Raw genomic sequence first — 21,031 nt, 5'->3', positions numbered from 1 at the left:
ACTTTGCATATACACCCCAGTGTAACGAAGGCCCTAATTCAGCAAAACACTTAAGCCCCATTAAAGTCAAATATGTGCTTAAAATTAAGCATGCACTTTGCTGAATTAGATCTTGTTTAGGGTTTGCTGGTTTGTTGTTAGATCTGTACCAGCAAACCCTTAATTTTAAGCACGTAATTGACTTCAGGGGTTCTTAAGAGCCTTGCTGAATCAGGGCCTTAGTTACAGTGGTGTCCATGGAAAGCTGAATGCTCTCTGGCCAGCGCTGTAGAATTTTTTGCCCTTGCTACTTACTTGTAGCAGAACAGAGGAAATTCCTCCACACACAGACACATGGTTCAGAATTCAAGGAATAAATGTGGATTTGATAGTGAAAGCGGGTCCCTTTGTTACTTCTGTGAAGTTCTGAGAATCATGTAAACTGCTGAGGTCATAGCTCTGACCCACTGACAAAATAATGTTCTGTCCTCTTGATGATAAGCCACAGACTCCAAGTAGCTCTTCTGGCACCTTTCGATGTGAAATCTAAGGCGCATGTCAGCACTGATTAAAGGAAAGCTTTGTAGGAGGCTGGCTTGGGCCTTGATTGTATCAGCAGCATCAGTAGTCAAGGTGCTGGATCTCTTGAGCTGTCAGCTGGATGATTTAGAACAATTTGTGCAGGGAGTAACAACTGTAGTGGCAAAGTGCAGTGTAAGAAGCCGCTAAATAACTTTTATGATCTGGCTGCACTTAGAGCTGCTAAATAATAGCAGGGGTATCATGAAGTTGATTGAAGGGTGCTATCTGTTTGGTTTTTTTTAAATAGACGTGGGTTGAATTTATCCTTGGGTAACTCAATTGAAATCAACAGAATAACCTCAGGGTTGATTTAAAAAGGAGAATGCCATCTGTAATGTTACACCCTTTATTGCTTTCACTAAGCAATTCAGAACCATTGGAGGAGAAGAACTGGATGTAGTGATGTTAACACTGATAGACTAGTTTTATTCATACTTAAAAGAGCAAAACAAAAAACTTGTCTTCCAGCTGCTCGTTTATCTCAACCTATTTATCAGTCCTTATGTCATGAAACCAACACAAACAAGAGAAAGACAGTTATTTATTGTGTTCTTTTATTTTTTCAGTGCACAATTCAAGACTGGGAATGTTTTTCCTGAGGAAACACACATTTATTTTAAATTCATTTGTCTACATTTTATTCTTTAATGGATTATTTTAAGAAATGGTCCCATTTGGGCTTTTCTTCTTTTTGTTTTAAATTCAAGAAACTTTCTGAATTCATGGACAATGGGAAGATGAAGTGAAAACCTCATGCGTCAGTGATAAACAGAATTAGGTCAATAAATGCTGACTTGAAACTATGCAGTAGGCTCTTCTCTGTGCCAAGCAGTATCCTAGCAATGTTTTCATTGTAAATAATTTAAGTCACTCTGAAATATTCGCTTTGGCTTTCACCCCGTTTAAATGTATGTCACACATTGGGCTGGTGTTTGTATTGTAATTAGACTTATTTGGTTTGATCGCATTCCTGCTTCCATGTGCAAACAAGTTAGTTCTGGAAAATCTCACCTGGCCAAAAGTTAAAGGGTTCGATTTTTCATTGCCCTGAACTTTGTGTCGTAAGTTCCACTAGCGCCAAGTGAGTGTAAAAATGCTCCCATTCTGATCTGCTAGTGTTTTGCCCTGATGTGACTTTCACACGCTGCTGGACAATGGAGAATTGGGCCTATGTAATATTATCAGGGCCAGTTAAAGTCAGTGGCAAAGCTTACATTGACTTCAGTCAGAGTAGATTTTCAATTTGCAAATTGCGTTGAAGTCAATGAGAGTTCTGAGTGTATGAGAAATGAACACAGGTCTGGATCCTGTATAGGATCACTTGCGGCATCCATTTTCTCCTGTAATCAGCCAGCCATGTACATTTTCAGCAGGCTGTGTTTTTCTGTGGGTTTTTTTTTAATTGGTTTGAATGAATTGAGTGCTAATGACAGGTCCTGAGCGGACAGACCCGCAGGTTGCAGTCCAGTTATTCAGCACTCAGGTACTATGTTGGGTGCCATTCAGACGCCTAGAGATAAACAGGAAGCTGGCTGCACGGGTTTCGCTAACTGTTCACTCCCTGTGCAGTGCCGGCAGCCATGTACAGAGCCGTGGGATGCACAGAAGGCCCAGTGTCACAGGAAGCGCGAAGTACATTTTCTTTTCAGGTTGCTGTAGATCTGTGATAGGTTTCAAAATTCATGCAGGATTTCTTCCGCGTGGGAGGGATTTCGGAATCCAGGGCTATTTAAAAAACACACCCGTTTGTAGACATGGGGAGACCCCACTGAAACTCCCAAATTCAAATATCTTCTACCTTTGGTCTCTGGAAGCGCTGTCTACAGCTGGGAGCAGGAGTAACCTGTGTGGAAGCCAGGAGGGGAGTAGCTGTTTTGTCATCGTTGGGTCAGGATGGGGGTGTAGATCATTCCCCTCTGGCCCCTCAGAAAACGAGAGCTGCTGCTCATGAGGCCTGTAAAGGGGGCTTCTGTGGATTCTAGAGGGTACCCAGACTCGGGCACAGTGGTCCATCCTGTGCCCCCATGCAGTGTGCAGGATTTCTGATGGCCACCAGACGTTGGGCCGTAAGCGGCAGGATGGGCAGCTGTGCAAACCACACGCTACAATTCCCTTTACAAATACTTGTTTTCGGAAGTTAATACAGAGAGCACTACATGTTAGCGTAAGTGGGCTCCTGACTCCCCCCGAATCAGTGCAAATACGGCTGAGGCCAAATAATTCACTTACTACCGCTACCTTCTTTGGGCCCGATTGTCTACAGACCTCATGTGAGCACCGGTGCACAGGACAGGCACTCCGCTAGCAGCGTGATAGGGGCTGTATCAGAACCAGAGTAGAACAGAAGCAGGTAAGTGGTCACACAGCTTAGCTGAGCCCTTATGAAAGCTCCTTCTGTTCCCACCTTCCATGTTCTTCAGTAACGTTTGTGCTCATGTGCCCAAAGCCATCCTGAGTGCCTGGCCAGCTGCGAGTTCCTGAGGTCTCTTCGGACAGGGGAAATGCCCCCCACCACGCTGGGCTTGGGGCCTTGTGGCTGCCTGCGTGCAGAGCTGCGGTCTTGATGTAGACTGCCCGGGGACAAAGAAGCGCTGTTCAAACCGGTGTGGATACACCTGTCAGCCCCAGCAAACGTGTTCAAAGGTAAAGCGGCCAAGTTGTCTGCAGCTCTGGGCTACCCTGTCGTTCTGCATCATGATGAATTAGTGTACTCTGCAGTAATCAGAGATCATTATTGTTATAGAAACAATAGCCGTTATTCTGTGGCAGCTCTCTGACAGCTAAAGAACGCGGCGGCCTGTGAAAAATCTAGACAGCTTAATCTTTTGTGTTGAAGAATATTTTCCTGTCTTTTCTTGGTAAATGTTCACACTGACGCAGGAGAGTGGGTGCTGTGTGATCTGCTAACGGGGGGCTGGGTGTGTGCTTAGATACTGGGAACGGGATACAGAGCCCTTCAACAATCCACCTGTCACAAGGTGACTGGCCCTTAAAGGGGAGATGGCCCACCTGCGACACTCAGCTCACCTCCAGGTGGTCATGTGACAGACAGGCCTCCTGGGGTGGGCGAGGTAAAAACAAAAGCCTCTGAGAAGCAAGAGAGGATCTGCAAAAGAGGGCTGGAGTGCAGCCTGGTTACTGGAGAGATGGGGAAACTGGTCTGAACCATTGCACAGCTCCGGGGCGGAGGATGGTGGAATCCCTTAGCTGGGGGGCAGCAGGGCCCAGTTCCGGGGTGGAGGATGGTGGAATCCCTTAGCTGGGGGGCAGCAGGGCCCAGCTCTGGGGTGGAGGATGGTGGAATCCCTTAGCTAGGGGGCAGCAGGGCCCAGCCCCAGGGCAGGGGATGGCGGAATCCCTTAGCTGTGGGCAGCAAGGCCCAGCTCCGGGGTGGAGGATGGTGGAATCCCTTAGCTAGGGGGCAGCAGGGCCCAGCCCCGGGGTGGAGGATGGTGGAATCCCTTAGCTAGGGGGCAGCAGGGCCCAGCTCTGGGGTGGAGGATGGTGGAATCCCTTAGCTAGGGGGCAGCAGGGCCCAGCCCCAGGGTGGAGGATGGTGGAATCCCTTAGCTAGGGGGCAGCAGGGCCCAGCCCCAGGGCGGAGGATGGTGGAATCCCTTAGCTGGGAGTGGGGCAACAGGGCCCACCCCCTGGTCAGAGGCTGTGGAATCTCTTAGCCAGGGGGAAGAGTGTTGGCCTGGTGAGCCAAAAGAAATGGTATGTTTATAAAGACATAATAAATTGGACCTGTGGAGTGTAATCTGACTCAGTACTTTGGGCCGGGAACAAGTGATTTGGGAGAAGCAAGAGGGAACTGAAGGTGGTGTGCCTGCCAGGCCACGCCGGGGCAGGACTGGGCATGCTGCAGGTGATACCCTGCCACACGTCCTCAGTCCGAGTGCACACCAGCTCAGCAGTGCCTGCCTCTCTCCTGGCTCTGAGGGGGCCCGTGTGAAGTGGCTTGGCTTGTTTCATTCTCGTGTCTGTGTCACAAAGCACACTCCCAGAGTTCACGCTAAGTGTCACCTCTGCAAAGAGGCCAAGGGAGAAACTGACTGCAGGGACCCAACTATCCTCTTGCCTCCTGGGTGGTCCTTCGGTGAGGGTTTAGACCTGTCAGTGGGAACTTCCGCTGCCACGTGTCATGCCGTTCTGTGCAGGCGGAGTGGGGTCGGGCTCCTGGGCTCTCAATCAGGTGCATTTCAGCTAAAATTCACACAACCACCGAGTAGCGGATTAGCCACTGGGCCAATGGGACCTGTGCCCAGGGACCCTGGCTAATTGGGGAACCCCAGAGAAATGGACGCCCTGCTGAAGAGCAGGGGGCAGGAGTACCGGGCGGGGGGGGGGGGGGCAGAGCAAGCCCCTGCATCCCAACCCCATTTTCCCGGCAGAAGTGCCAGGGAAGGGGCCGGGGGGTACTGCAGGCAAAAGAGGCAGGGCGGGGCCCCCACTGGCTCTGGCCCAGGGCCCCAAAACACCATAATCTGCCTCTGTGCCCACCTGATTATTAATCCACCTCCACACACGCTGCTGCAGCTGCGCTCTTGCTGCCTGTTTGTCATTTTCAGGTGTCCCATTAAAGCCTAGACCTCGCCTTTCTCGGGGACTCCAGTCGGACCCTTGAAGTGTCATGGAAATCCAAATGCAACCTGTCTGTGGAGTCTGTATTTTAGATCCTGCAGAAAAGGTGGAACTACAGGATTCAGCCTGGAGAAGAGGAAGCTACAGAATGGCAGATGGAGAGATTGGTTAGTTCTATATTTGTGATTATTTATGCAGAGTGCAGCTTCATAGGCAGTAGAACATATGGAAATCCAAAGGGCAGGTGTCTGCTGTATCTACTTATCTCCACTCTTCTATATAGGAAAAGGGATTTATGAAATATCTCGAGAGAGGTGATACCCGCATTATTTAAACAGCTTCAGGGAGGATCATTTGACTAGCAACTGTAGAATTCCGGGTCACTGAGCTGGTTATTCCAGTCACTGATACTGCAGCAAGATGGTTACTTCTGCCTATTCGAACCTTATCCGTACAATCGCTAGTGGAGAAGGAAGGCTGGCCAGAGAGAGGCTGGCTGGCCTTGTGGTTAAAGCACTAAACTAGGACTTGGGAAATCTGGAGTGAGTTCATGGCTCTGCTGTGGACCTCCTGCATGACCTGGAGTAAGTCACAGTCTCTCTGTGACTCGGTTTCCCCTTCTGTAAAGTGGAGCTAATAACGCTTCCCCAGCACAGGCATGTGGTGAGGGTATGTTCAGTGATGCTTGTGAGGCATTCAGATGTTGCAGGGAAAGAGGTTACAAGAATCATGGGGTAGACAGTGTAATTGACTCGTTTTGGGTGACTCTTCCATTGGCCGTTTAAAGTCCTCTGGCTTTGTCTGTGGATGTAAACTGCTGCTGGTGGTGTCATTTTGTCCTGCTACATTTGTGTCAGAGGCAGAAATGACAAAGAATGCTAGAAAATCAGGACTGTGAAAGACCCAGAAATCCAAGATGATGAGCAGATATTTACTTGTCAGAGCCTATTCATCCTGCTTTTTTACCAACTGAAATATCTGTGTCAATCAAACTCCAGAACTCAGATTCCTGCTGCTTGTTCTACAGAAGAAGTGTAATCCTGGATATTTTGCTTTGAGGTTTTCCTCTGAGGATTTCCACGTGTTTTTCAAGCATGAATGTCTGGCTTGTATTTGGCAGCAACGTGGGTATATATATGGGGGAGAGTGACAGAAACCTCTCCATGCCATTGTGCTCCCCCTGTATATGGCCAGGCACATTCACAGTGCCTCCTAGTGGCCACCCAAAGGAGGCAGGAGAGAATTGGACCTGTGAGAGAACTGGATAATCAGCTGCCGTCTTGGCCAGTGCACCCAGGATCTCCAGAGCCAAAAGCATGAGCCGCTATTGCGTGAGCTAAAGAGACAAGGCTCCCTAGCTGACTCATATTTGGTACAGCGAGGGGCCCTGAAATACACACTTACCAGTGGGTTACAGAGCCATGACCTACCCCTTCCCCCCCAGCCAGTAGAGGTGGTTAGGTGCAGGGAAGTGTGCAAATGGCACCATCCAAAGGAGCAGTGTGGGGGACATGATCTGCTGTGCCCCTAGATGGTCCAAGGAGGCGGGTGGGATTGTGCTAATGGAGTTCCCACTGTGTGAGCTGTGCCACATGTGTCCCACTTTACAAGCAGTCCCAGGTCTCCTGGAGTGAATGGCAGAGCCAGGGAGAGACTTTCGTTCCCTTACTCTAACAAGGAGACAAGCTCACACAGTCACCATCGTAGGGCTTGTAAACCTGGCTGGATTGTGGAGGTATAGAATCATAGAATATCAGGGTTGGAAGGGACCTCAGAAGATCATCTAGTCCAATCCCCTGCTCAAAGCAGGACCAATCTCCAATTTTTGCCCCAGATCCCTAAATGGCCCCCTCAAGGATTGAACTCACAACCCTGGGTTTAGCAGGCCAATGCTCAAACCACTGAGCTATCCCTCCCCCCCCGTTGCTGCACCAACCCACTATCTTCTGTTCTGAAAATTCTAGACGATGGAGGACAATGTGCAGCTGGAAGGTCTAAGACCAAAGAGATGGGACCATTTCAGAGTAGCTGTAATCAGTGTCCATGGCACACGTGGTTTCGCTGCTCCTAGCAAACATTTCCACTCCTCTAGAAGTGAGAAACCAAAGCACAGAGCTCTTCCTGTCTGTAGTGTAGGAACCTTTCCTAAAGAAGTAACATCTGTTTTATGTGGAGGTTTGGACCTTCTTCCTCCAATGGACTCTCTTTCAAACCAGCATTATCTGCTTAAGGTGAATTCAGTGGGATACTCCCTAGTGTGTAAAAGTGACTCGTGCACATAAGCATTTGCAGGATTGGTGTGACGGGTGTGGAGCTGCTTTGTCATAATTCAGGAACACTGTCTGTTGACCTGGGTGTTGTGATGTGCACGGTATGTTAACTGGGTTTCATCAACAATGTTTCTGGGAAGCAAACAGGAAGGGGAAACAATCATAGAGAAGACATCCTCCAACAAACACTTGGGGGCTCGTACAGGATAACGGGAGAGCCACTGGCCCTGAGGAGACTGACTCGGTGTCCCATGGAGCCCAGCAAACTGGTTTTAGACAGCCAGGCCTGGGAACTGAGAGAACAAAGAACTCTGACTAGATAAAAGGAACTCTCTCTAGGGGGGAGGCAGTTGTTGGGGAACAGACTGACACACAGACACCCGCTGGGGTGGTTGAAGAGGTTAGACCTTCCTAGGCTTCCATCAGGGGATTGTTAGACTCTAAGTAAGACAGACATGGATATAGGCTGGGTGTTGTTTTAAAATCCCTTTTCTCGTATGTGATGCTTTGTTCCTGCTGTTGAGATTAAACAGTACTTTGGTGTAAGAAGACCATCTGATCACTGTATTCATCATGGGTCACAGCTCCCAAAAGGAAGAACTTCAGGTTCTTCAGGAACTTCAGGTGTTGAAGTTCAACTTCAGGTGTTGAACCCAGCCAGACCAAACAGTAGACACACAGCGTACTGCAGCCAAGGGCCTAGTCTAAGAGTGGGAGAATCCCAGGCAAGGTGAAGGCACAAGGCGTGACGGGGACGTTCAGAGAGACCTGAGAGGGATCAGAGGTGCAGCAAGCCCTGTCTCTGTGACAGTCGGGGCCTGAAGTCCCATAGCCCTGAAGGTGGTGAAGCTTTGCATGGCGTGATATTCGCAAATTCTAATGACAAATATTACCATTAGTAACTGAGTAGCTGCAGAAACATACTGTCTGAAGCACCTGGAGACAATTTAACTAAGCAGTATTTCCATTCAGCCAGAATAGACAGGATTGGCTTTGTTCTGTACTTCTTGAGACTGATAACTGTGTAGGTGCCTATTCTGTTCTATATGGGTTCTCATACCACACTAATCACTCAACTATCTCAGCACTTTCAAGTTGCATGTTAGTTAACGTGACTAACATCTGTCATGCATGTGTTCTCTCATCCTCTGCCTGGGCGAGAAATGTCTGCAGCGGAGTGTTTTGGTCAGGATTTTTAAGAGAGAGATATATATCTGCTGCTCTGTGTGTGTTAGAGAAGGAAAGTTTAAAGAAGCGTGCCTTGCAAGTGAAGCATAAGGTGGTGTGGTCTGTGATGGTCACAGAATATCAGGGTTGGAAGGGACCTCAGGAGGTCATTTAGTCCAACCCCCTGCTCAAAGCAGGACCAATCCCCAATTTTTGCCCCAGATCCCTAAATGGCCCCCTCAGGGATTGAATTCACAACCCTGGGTTTAGCAGGCCAATGCTCAAACCACTGAGCTATTCCTCCCCCACTTAATTGTAAGTCTCATCTGACCCAACCTTAATTACTCTTTACTGATGCACCCGGTCCCATTGACTTCAATGGGGGCTCAGCATTTATGGAAAACATGCCACTTATTTAGGTGCCTGTCACAGGGTGAAAACACCTTTTAGGGAAGGTGGGCTTAGCTCCAGCTGTGACTAATTAACTGTCTCCCACCAGATGGGGCTGAGACCAGGAATCAGGTGAGAGCCTTCAGATTACCTAGTTCTTGGATACACGGCCAACAACCATCTTGGTTGGTAGAGAGACCTTCAGGGAAGAGGTAGGCACCTACAAGTCTGCAAAGAGACCAGGTACCAGTATCTGGATTATCTATTTCATTTATGTTGGACTGTTTCTGAGAAACAAACTCCTCCTTGGAAAAAGTGCTTTGAGATCTTCTGTTGCAACGTGCTGCAGAAGAGCAAAATATTAGTATTATTGTCTTTGCATGACCTTAGGCATTACTGTTAGCTCTGATCATTCCTCTCAGTAGGCCAGCCTGCCTCCTCCTGTAGCTAGTCTTTGCGTCTTAAAGGTTGGTGAGAAGGGGAATGGCTTGCCCAGAAGATATCCACAGGATCAGGCTTATTTCAGCAGGTAGCTCCCTGCCCTATAACATGCAAAAGAAGCATCTGAGTTAAAACCAACAACAAAACTGTAAGATACTTTTATGCACAGTCGTTATAGCAGGAGACCTTAAAACTCAACTGTAGATGTTAATTTAACCATTATGTGTCCATTAGTCTGATTTGCAGGGAACATCTTTAACTGATTACCTGTGCTTATAAATTAATCCAAATGTCCTTAGATAAGAATTGTAGCTAGTCATAGGTCACTGCTCTGAGCTGCCATTGCATAGCTTAGGCCCTAGATGAAAGGAATTTCAGCGCTGATAGCAGGTTGGAGAATGGAAGGCTACATGACAGCTACTTAATCAGTGAGCATAAAGACAAAGGGGCCATGGTTTCAATGTAAAATTGGGCCATTGTTTTAAAAGTGGCATTTAGATAGGGATGGAGTATGTGATCATTAGCAGATAAAGGGACAGGCAGACTAAACATAAGACATTTCCCCCTGATAGCTGGACTCCTGCTATACTCATCTTACTAAGGAAGCCAGAAATAGGGCCTTGGCTAAAAGGGATATATTCTACCAAGTAATACAGCATTTGGAATCGGACTTGGCACGGCCTGCAAATGGCACTTTAAAGAGACATGATTATTTTGGAAAGTTACTTAAAGAGATGATCTAGGAACAGGCCTTGTTGTTATCCCCATTTCACAAGTAGGGAAAATGAGGCAGAGAGAGATTAAGAACCTGCTCCAAAGCCTGTTGGAGTCTTTGCATTGACTCCAGTGGGTTTGGATCAGGCTTTATGTGACTTGTGTAAAGTCACCCAAGAAGTCTTGCAGACATGGGAATACATCACAGATCTCCTTGACCCCAGGCTGGTGCCACAAGTAACTCTCCTCCTTCCAGTTAGAAAATCTTAAAAACGTCTTCCTTTTTCACCTGTTCCAGGACCTTTAACCCATCACCTGTGGAGTAGATGAAGAGATAAAAGCTTTGGTTCGTCATAAGATGAAATATACAACTGTCCTCTTCCTGGTGTCTATTTTCTTCTCCACCCTCCTAGGGGACATGGTGGGAACAGATGAGAATTGCCCTCTGCTGGATTTTTTTAAATTATTCTTACCCTAACCCATAGACATTATAATCTGAGGGAGGATTAATTGGCCAGGTCCCACTAGGTACCTACAGGGCCAGGTTCTCAGCTGCAGCCAAGCAGCACACTGTGCAGGTCCAGAGGGAGGTGCAAAGATCCCTGTTTAAATCCCTGAATCCCAGGCTGGCTGTGTGCAGTCCCAGTCATAAGTCCCAGCAGCCTGAAGGCTGCTCTAAATTATGCTGGCTCCCAACAGACCCAAAGAGTCAGAATAACAAGCTGGGGATCAAGATTTGCGGGAAGCTCCAGTCACGCCCCCTTTGCTCCATCAATGCTTCCGACTCTGGCATCTGGAAATGAAATAGTTTAGGAGTCCCTATGCAACCCCATGCACTGGCATAATCCTCCCTGGGGCCAATTCTGCTGGCTTTACAGTGTATGTGTTTTATCATCTCTCATGAGGAGGAAGTAGTTTTAATTTGCAGAACCTAAAGCAGGGGTGGATAAACTACAGCCTGCGGGCCACATCCGGCCCACCAGCCGATTTAATCTGGCCCTCGAACTCCTACTGGGGAGCAGGGTCTGGGGCTTTCCCCGCTCCAGCCAGGGAGCAGGGTCGGGGGCTGCTCCGTGTGCACGTGCCACGGATCTGGCAGCTCCCGGAAGCAACGGCATGTCCCCCATCTGGCTCCTATGCATAGGAGCAGCCAGGGGGCTCCACACGCTGTCTCCACCCATAGCGCCGCCCCTGCAGCTCCCATTGGCTGGAAACTGTGGCCAATGGGAGCTGTAGGGGCTGTGCCTGCAGACGGGGCAGCGTGCAGAGCCACCTGGCCACAGCTCCGCGTAGGAGCCGGATGGGACACATGACGCTGTTTCAGAGAGCTGCTTGAGGTAAGTGCCACCCGGAGTCTGCACCCCTGAGCCCCCCCCCCCCCATGCCCCAACCCCCTACCCCAGCCCTGATCTTGCTCCCACCCTCCGAACCCCTCAGTCCCAGCCCCACCCCAGAGCCTGCACCCCCAGCCGGAGCCCTCCCCCCCCCACAGTGTCCCAATCCCCTGCCCCAGCCTGGAGCCCCCTCCCCCAATTCAAACCCTTTGGTCCCAGCCTGGAGCACCCTCCTACACCCCAAACCCCTCATCCCCAGCCCCACCCCAGAGCCTGCACTTCCAGCTGTAGCCCTCACTCCCCCCCCTCCGCACCCCAACCCCATGCCCTAGCTTAGAGCCCCCTCCTGCACCCTGAACTCCTCATTAATGGCCCCACCCGAGAGCCCACACCGCCAGCCAGAGCCCCCACCCCCTCCTGCACCCCAACCCCAAATTCATGGCCCGCCATACAATTTGCATACCCAGATCTGGCCCTTGGGCCCAAAAGTGTGCCCACCCCTGACCTAAAGTCGTCAGCAAAAGTTTAAACCCTCCTGTGTCAGGCCATAGATTAACCATTAATTGCCTGGAATTAGGCAAAAGCTTCCCCCGCATGTCCCGGTACGTTACTGCATAATTGTTGATTACTGGGGTTTTGTATCTTTCTCTGAAGCACCCATTCCCGGCTGCTTTCAGAAGCCGGATACTGTTGGCCTGATATACCTTGGCAATTCCTTCCTTCCTATGTGGAAGCTCATCTGCTACTTTTCCTTCTGAGATTCCTCCAAATCTTTTAAGCAAAGAAGGCCAGAGACAGTCCATCCACTGTAGATCATCCATCATTTTACAATAAAAAATTTCAAACCATTCGCCCCCTTGATCTGTTATTGTAAGCAGATGACTGGAGTCTGTACTATGCCTTTCAGCTATGCACTGCTGTTTGTGCAGCCTGGACAGGTTGTGGAGAATTAGAGGTGAGGAGGTGAACAGGAGGGGAAAAAAAAGGATTGTAAAGCAGCTGCTTCATGAGTCAAGCTGGCGTTCCAATGGAAAACCACCTTTCCATACTTTGTCTGCTGCTTTTAATTATACAGGGGTTTCCACTGGGGAACCCATTACTACTGTTTAATATGTTTCACCTCAGGCAAGGTCACTCCTCCATCTTTGTCCCGTTTCGCTCATTCCCAGCGATCATCACAAGCTGTTTGCATCCATCTTTTTTGAAGATGCCTTGCCCCTGCCTTGTGCATCTGTTGCCTTGTTGCTTTTGTTACAGCTAACAGATGTTCTTCTCCTACAAAGTCTAGGCGTGAGAGGAATCCTAAGTACAGGTGGTCCCGATCTGCACAGTTCACATGAGGGTCTAAATGGTCCCCAATGTCAGTCGTATTTGGAGCTGCAATTTGGATCCAAGCCCATCTGTAGTTATGACAGTGGATCAAAGTTGCAGATCCAAATACTACTAAAATATAGTTAGGATTTACTGATGTGAAGCTTCAGAGGGGTGGCCGTGTTAGTCTGGATCTGTAAAAGCGGCAAAGAGTCCTGTGGCACCTTATACGCTAAGAGAGGTATTGGAGCATGAGCTTTCATGGGTGAATACCCACTTCGTTGGATGCAACAAATACTGATGTGTTTTATGCAGGTAGTTAGGCCCTGATTCGGTAAAGACTTAAACACAGGCTTAACCTCTATGCCAGTATTCTTTCTTTGTCATGTGAAATATCTCAGTTGGCCTCCTTTCTTTTCCAGTGGTTATTCTCCTATTTGGATGACGTGTTCAAAATAACCCAGAACGTCCCATGTTCTATATTCCTGCAGATCCTTTTCCTCCAGATGCCCCTAAGAACCTCAGACAGGGCAACTTTACTGTTGGTCCCGATGGCTCTCTCAGTGTCGTCATTAACTGGGATGCCCCTCCCAAAGGAACTTGGAAATCCACCATTACAAAATTTACTGGAGCCTACGGGTACCAAGGAAACCCATGATGGCAGCCAGGAAGGATAAGTGGAAAATGACAGGAGTGCATGTGATATTGTTGCATGTATTGCCTTCTTTGTTTTGTCTCAGGAATGCTAAACAGGCATAAGTAGGGGTAGCGTTACCGTAGTAGAGTTAAGGTTCAAGAAAGGAAACTATCTCCAGTGGGAGAAGAGAGAGCACATGCATTTAATATTAATGTAGAATTGGTTCCTTACATCCCTTATGCTCAGTTGAGATCCTTGGATTGTCTTTATGCTGAGATTGTATTTGAATGGGAGAGGGGCAGGGACTTCTCATTTCAGGGAGTAAAAGGACTGGTCCAGGTTCTCTGGATGCTGAAAGCATCCTGATCTGTCAGGTAAACGGATTATATTTTTAGCTGGTCTAAGGAATCAGCTACAGAGCTACCATGGATGGGAAGCCCAGGTTTTCTGTGGCATCCTGCCCTGATGATTCACAGCCTATCAGAACTTAAATTCACATCTGCTTGATTTGCTGCCTTGACTCTGTTGAGTCCCAGCAGCACCATCACCCCTGCCCCGCCCCCGGCCCCCAGCAGCAGTAAAGTTTGGTGCATGCCTGCACTGGTGAAGAATCACATCTGCTGTGGCTCGTGTTTGCATCATTTCCTGGCCGGTGACCCAGTCAGTCCTCCTGTAGATTGGGTTACTCGAACCAAGAATTCCTTCCCTGGGGATGTCTCCCAGAGTCCCTTGGTGGCAGTCATTCTAGATCTGCCTTTGGGTACATCTATGCCTGTTTGTGCCATTTCCTTCTGACTGTTTGTTCTCTTTCCCCAGTTCGGTTGTATCTGGCTAGTTTTAATATACATTTTTTGTTTGTTTGGTCTCTGCACTATCACAGATACGGTACTGGGAAATAGACGCTTAAAAATAAACCTACCTGTGCCATCAAAACAGCACCATCAAGCCCCTTTGCTTTCCCCTTCCTTACCCGATCCCTATTCGTGGTCTGGTGTCACTAAACTGTAGTAAGAGCGCAAACTCCTTGTCTTTCTACAGGTCTACAAAGTGCTATGTGTCTTATGGCACCATAGAAATAAAAAGCACAGTTATTCAGAGGCGGAGAGATCTATATGAAAATTACACACATGAGCATAACCAGGAGGGTAGGTGCTAACCAATCATGCAGCCTAGAAGATGTTTTGCGTTTTTAATGATAACTAGATGTAAGCAGAGTCAGGATGAGCTCTACCCTGACATCTGGTGGCCAGTCATGGTGGGTTGTGGAAAAGAACTTCAGGGCTGATCTCATTTGCAAAGGCACACCCACCCTGCCTAGATGGTCACTTTGGCTGCTGTCGGAGCCCCAGTTTCTCTGTTATTGGGGCAGGAATAAACTGTTATTATCCTGATTATGTGAATCAAGGACTGTGGAACTGTACTCGGCCTTTTGTTATGATGGAGGGACTCACCATCAACTAAGCAGCACTTGCTAGGCAAGGGTCATGGGTTCCAAAACCAAGTGAATGGAGAGAGGCTGGGGACAGGTATTAATACTTGGTGGCATGGGTTTCCCTGGTGAGGGCCTTATATGCTAATTGTACTTCCTCCTCTCTCTACTGTGGCATATCAGAGCTAATTTTGATTCTATTAGGAATCTAGTTGAGCTGAATTCACTTTGGGCTAATGGTGCACCAGCACTTAGGCTCCCCTACTGCAAGCTGAACTCACAAAAGAGGTAAACTTACTAAGAGCTTTGAAATCACTGAGTGTTGTGTTAAGTAGTGAGGGAGCCTGAAGATATATGGCGGAGCAGTTTGCGGGATGGCGAGCAGAGCGGCTGGTGGAGCAGAGCAGTTTGTTGGGTGCCTGGAGCAGCTCATGGGGGCAGCTGGCAGAGTGGAGCCCCATGGAGAGGTGGGGCAATCAGCTTTGGACCACATAAGGTGCCCCTTAACTCCCCCTCCCCCATCTCCACCCAGGTTGGGAGGTAAAACTCTGCAGATAAACATTTGAACTCTGGGGCTGCCCTGACCAGGGACAGAGACTTTTGGGTCGTTGGACTTTGGGTGACTTTTGGGTTGCTGGACTCAAGAACCAAAGGGAAAGGATATGCCCCAATTTGCTTGGGGTGGGTTTTTTGCTCATGGGTTGTGTTATGAATCCTGTTGGTGGTGTTTCCCCAACATAATGGCACATTTTTTCTCTCTGTTATTAAAAGGCTTTTTGCTACACTCAGACTATGTGCTTGCGAGAGGGGAAGTTTTGCCTCTTGGAGGCACCCAGCGGGCGTGGTATATATTTGTCCCGGGTCACTGGGTGGGGGCTCGAGCCGGTTTTGCATTGTGTTATTGGAATGGAACCCCTATATACTGAACCCGGCCCTTGTTGCTGCCAACTCTGACGGGCAGAAGGGTTACATATATATAGACAGATATTTTAAGATCCTAAATACTTGGTATCCTTTGTTCCAGGTGAAGTCTGAAATAGAACCGAGGGGACTCCAGGCCAACACAGAGTATCTGGTGGAGGTACAGGCTGTAGCTTTCTGGGCACAGAAATGTCTGGAGAGTGCAAAGTCTCAGCTACTGTTAAATTCACCCCCACTGGGTACATCATCAGCCCTTGGTGAATTTTGGTTCCAGCTTTGTTGGTCATAGATTCATAGATATTTAGGTCAGAAGGGACCATTATGATCATCTAGTCTGACCTCCTGCACAATGCAGGCCACAGAATTTCACCCACCACTCCTAAAAAAGACCTCACACCTATATCTGTGCTATTGAAGTCCTCAAATTGTAGTTTGAAGACCTCAAGGAGCAGAGAATCCTCCAGCAAGTGATCCGTGCCCCATGCTACAGAGGAAGGCGAAAAAACTCCAGGGCCTTCCAATCTGCCCTGGAGGAAAATTCCTTCCCGACCCCAAATATGGCGATCAGCTAAACCCTGAGCATATGGGCAAGATTCATCAGCCAGATACTACAGAAAATTCTTTCCCAGGTAACTTGGATCTTACCCCATCTAAAAACCCATCACAGGCCATTGGGCCTATTTACCATGAATATTTAATTACCAAAACCATGTTATCCCATCATACCATCTCCTCCATAAACTTATCGAGTTTAATCTTAAAGCAAGATAGATCTTTTGCCCCCACTACTTCCCTCGGAAGGCTATTCCAAAACTTCACTCCTCTGATGGTTAGAAACCTTCGTCTAATTTCTAATCTAAATTTCCTAGTGGCCAGTTTATATCCATTTGTTCTTGTGTCCACATTGGTATTGAGTTTAAATAATTCCTCTCCCTCTCTGGTATTTATCCCTCTGATATATTTATAGAGAGCAATCATATCTCCCCTCAACCTTCTTTTAGTTAGGCTAAACAAGCCAAGCTCCCTGAGTCTCCTTTCATAAGACAAGTTTTCCATTCCTCGGATCATCCTAGTAGCCCTTCTCTGTACCTGTTCCAGTTTGAATTCATCCTTCTTAAACATGGGAGACCAGAACTGCACACAGTATTCCAGGTGAGGTCTCACCAGTGCCTTATATAACGGTACTAAAACCTCCTTATCCCTACTGGAAATACCTCTCCTGATGCATCCCAAGACGACATTAGCTTTTTTCACAGCCATATCACATTGGCAGCTCATAGTCAACCTATGATCAACCAATACTCCAAGGTCCTTTTCCTCCTCCGTTACTTCTAGTTGATGCGTCCCTAGCTTATAACTAAAATTCTTGTTATTAATCCCTAAATGCATGACCTTACACTTCTCACTATTAAATTTCATCCTATTCCTATTACTCCAGTTTACAAGGTCATCCAGATCCTCCTGTAGGGTATCCCTGTCCTTCTCTAAATTAGCAATACCTCCCAGCTTTGTATCATCTGCAAACTTTATTAGCACACTCCCACTTTTTGTGCCCAGGTCAGTAATAAAAAGATTAAATAAGATTGGTCCCAAAACTGATCCTTGAGGAACTCCACTGGTAACCTCCCTCCAACTTGACAGTTCACCTTTCAGTAGGACCCGTTGTAGTCTCCCCTTTAACCAATTCCCTATCCACCTTTCAATTTTCCTATTGATGCCCATCTTATCCAATTTAACTAATAATTCCCCATGTGGCACAGTATCAAACGCCTTACTAAAATCTAAATAAATTAGATCCACTGCGTTTCCTTTATCTAAAAAATCTGTTACTCTCTCAAAGAAGGAGATCAGGTTGGTTTGGCACGATCTACCTTTTGTAAAACCATGTTGTATTTTGTCCCATTTACCATTGACTTCAATGTCCTTAACTACCTTCTCCTTCAAAATTTTTTCCAAGACCTTGCATACTACAGATGTCAAACTAACAGGCCTATAATTACTTGGATCACTTTTTTTCCCTTTCTTAAAAATAGGAACTATGTTAGCAATTCTCCAATCATATGGTACAACCCCTGAATTTACAGATTCATTAAAAATTCTTGCTAATGGGCTTGCAATTTCTTGTGCCAATTCTTTTAATATTCTTGGATGAAGATTATCTGGGCCCCCCGATTTAGCCCCATTAAGCTGTTTGAGCTTCGCTTCTACCTCAGATATGGTGATGTCTACCTCCATATCCTCATTCCCATTTATCATGCTACCATTATCCCTAAGATCCTCTTTAGTCTTATTAAAGACTGAGGCAAAGTATTTGTTTAGATATTGGGCCATGCCTAGATTATCCTTGACCTCCACTCCATCCTCAGTTTTTAGCGGTCCCACTTCTTCTTTCTTTGTTTTCTTCCTATTTATATGACTATAGAACCTTTTACTATTGGTTTTAATTCCCTTTGCAAGGTCCAACTCTACTTGACTTTTAGCCTGTCTCACTTTATCCCTACATATTCTGACCTCAATAAGGTAGCTTTCCTTACTGATCCCTCCCTTCTTCCACTCCCTATATGTTTTCTGCTTTTTCTTAATTACCTCTCTAAGATGCTTGCTCATCCAGCTTGGTCTACAACTCCTGCCTATGAATTTTTTCCCCTTTCTTGGGATGCAGGCTTCCGATAGCTTCTGCAGCTTTAATTTAAAATAATCCCAGGCCTCCTCTACCTTTAAACGCATAAATTCTTCAGTCCAATCCACTTCCCTAACTAATTTCCTTAATTTTTGAAAGTCAGCCCTTTTGAAATCAAAAACCCTAGTTGCAGATTTATTTTTGTTAATCCTTCCATTCAGTTTGAACTGAATTAGCTCATGATCACTTGAGCCAAGATTATCCCCTACAACCATTTTCTCTATGAGATCCTCATTACTCGCCAAGACCAAATCTAAAATGGCATCCCCTCTAGTCGGTTCAGCAACTACTTGCTGAAGGAATCCATCAGCTATCGCATCTAGGAAAATCTGAGCCCTATTATTATTACTAGCACTCATCCTCCAGTCTATATCTGGGAAGTTAAAGTCTCCCATGATCACACAGTTTCCATTAGTATTTACTTTATTAAAAACATTAAAAAGGGCTCTATCCATATCCAAATTAGATCCCGGCGGTCTATAGCACACCCCAAGCACTATCCCAGGGGAGGCTCTAATAGTTTTCTTCCCCAATTTAATTATTGCCCAGACAGACTCAGTCATATCCATTTCATCGCTTCTTATTTCTTTACATTCTATCTCATCATTGATATACAGTGCTACTCCACCACCTTTACCTTTATTTCGGTCTTTCCTAAACAGCACATACCCTTCAATACCTGTAGCCCAGTCATGACTACTATTCCACCAGGTCTCTGTTATACCTATAATATCTGGTTTCACTTCCTGCACCAGTAACTCTAGTTCCTCCATTTTGTTACCTAGGCTCCTTGCATTAGTGTACAAACATCTTAATTTTTGCTGTTTGGCCTCACTCACATTCTGTACCCTATTAGGCACGGTTATTTTACTACCAGTATAACCTATTAGACTTGTATCTACACTGCCCTTCCTCCTACCTACAGCTGTATCCACTCTTACTTCATTTTCTTTCCACTCTATGCTAAATTCTGGCGTGGAGATTACCTGGACATCTCCCAACCATCTCCCCCAAATTCCTAGTTTAAAGCTCTCTTAATCAGTTGTGCCAGCCTCCATCCTAGAAGTCTATTTCCTTCCCTACTCAGATGAAGTCCATCCCGAGAGAACTGTCCTCTATCCATGAATGCCTCCCAATAGCCATACATCCCAAAGCCCTCCTTATAGCACCACTGCCTAAGCCATCTATTGATAGTCATAATCTTGTCACACCTTTGTTGCCCTTCTCTAGGAACAGGCAGAATCCCACTAAAGATCACCTGAGCCTCAATTTCCTTAAGCGTCCTCCCCAGCCTAACATAGTCTCCCTTAATACTTTCCAGTGAGAATCTAGCCGTATCATTTGTTCCCACATGAAGGATAATTAGGGGATTCTTTCCCGCTCCCTTTAGAATCCTTTTTAACCTCAGGTCTACATCCCGTATCTTAGCACCTGGAAGACAGCACACCCTCCTATTTTCTGGATCAGCTCTGGTTACAGGCCTATCTATTCTTCTCAATAAAGAGTCCCCAATCACATAGACCTGCCTTTTCCTAGTGACGGTGCTATTCTCCAGTCTATCCCCTGTTCCCTCTGGCTGCAAGTTTTTTCCATTCCCATTCTCCCTTGTAATCCTTTTTAACCCATCCTGTATCCTCCTGGGGCTCATATTTGGTGTAATCTCCATTAACTCTTCCCCTTTTCCTATAGGACTAACCGCTCTTCTCTTCTTCCTTGCCCTGTCACCTTCAGTGACTACCTGCTGAGCCCCTTCTTCATTTTCCAACTCTGCAAACCTATTCTGAAGCTCTATTTCTCCTTCACTAGCCCGTCTTTTCCTCTGCCTAGTTCTTTTAGTCACATGCTTCCACTGACCACTTTCCTCACCCAGTCTCCCCTCAGAATTCCCTAGTCCTGCTTCCATCTGCAAGTCTGAGCTTTTCCCTTCAGATACCTCATGTCTTTGCTCCATAATCTGCTCAAACCCCTTCCTAAACTCTACCAGACTTTCCACCTGCATCTCCAAACCTCTGATCTTTTCCTCCATCAGCTCTATCAGACGGCATTTCATGCAGACAAAACTCTTACCAGGTGCCCCCTCCAGGATCATGTACATACCACAGCTTCCACATCCAGTCATCTTCATTGTGTCATCTGCTACATGGGTCACTCCCACTGCCACCTCTGAATCTGTCATAGCCTTCCCACCTAAATCCTGTTAATCTGGGAAACACAAACCACACCAAAACACCACCACCCACAGCAAAACCAAACCCCACACAAGCACCACAAGACAAACTCCGCTTTCAAACTCCCCTGTTTGCTAGCTCCTGTGCTGCTGCAGCTGTCTGTGCTGCTGCCTGACTGGCTGCTACCTTTATAGGACCCCTAGTCAGTGAAGCCCCGCCCCCTAATCAGGGCTCAGCTTCTCTCCCAGCACAAAGCCCCTACAAGCCTCTACACATACAAATACTACCAATACAAAGCCAAACAAACACAAATACCTTCTCCTCCAACAGAACTCCCACTCAAACTCCCCTGTTTACAGCTCTGTTTGCTAGCTCCTGTGCTGCTGCAGCTGTCTGGTCATTTTACTGTCTGTGAATTTTCTCC

The 21,031-nt window shown here is 47.1% G+C and overlaps 1 protein-coding gene across 1 annotated transcript in view; it reads left to right on the top strand.

Moving 5' to 3' along the window:
• Positions 1–3,059: 3,059 nt before the first annotated feature.
• Positions 3,060–21,031, top strand: part of LOC311526489 (uncharacterized protein) — a 34,680-nt gene continuing 16,708 nt past the window's right edge. Inside the window, exons 1-2 of the mRNA XM_084639599.1 lie at positions 3,060–3,204; positions 5,133–5,312. Coding sequence (XP_084495725.1) covers positions 5,195–5,312 — 118 coding nt within the window. The 5' untranslated portion in view covers positions 3,060–3,204; positions 5,133–5,194. The remainder of the gene's footprint in view (positions 3,205–5,132; positions 5,313–21,031) is intronic.

Source organism: Lepidochelys olivacea (assembly GCF_965140295.1).
Source record: "Lepidochelys olivacea isolate rLepOli2 genome assembly, chromosome: 9".
Lineage (NCBI taxonomy): Eukaryota > Metazoa > Chordata > Testudines > Cheloniidae > Lepidochelys > Lepidochelys olivacea.
Note: the sequence above shows the minus strand (reverse complement) of the source record. Positions and strands in the feature narration are given on the sequence as shown.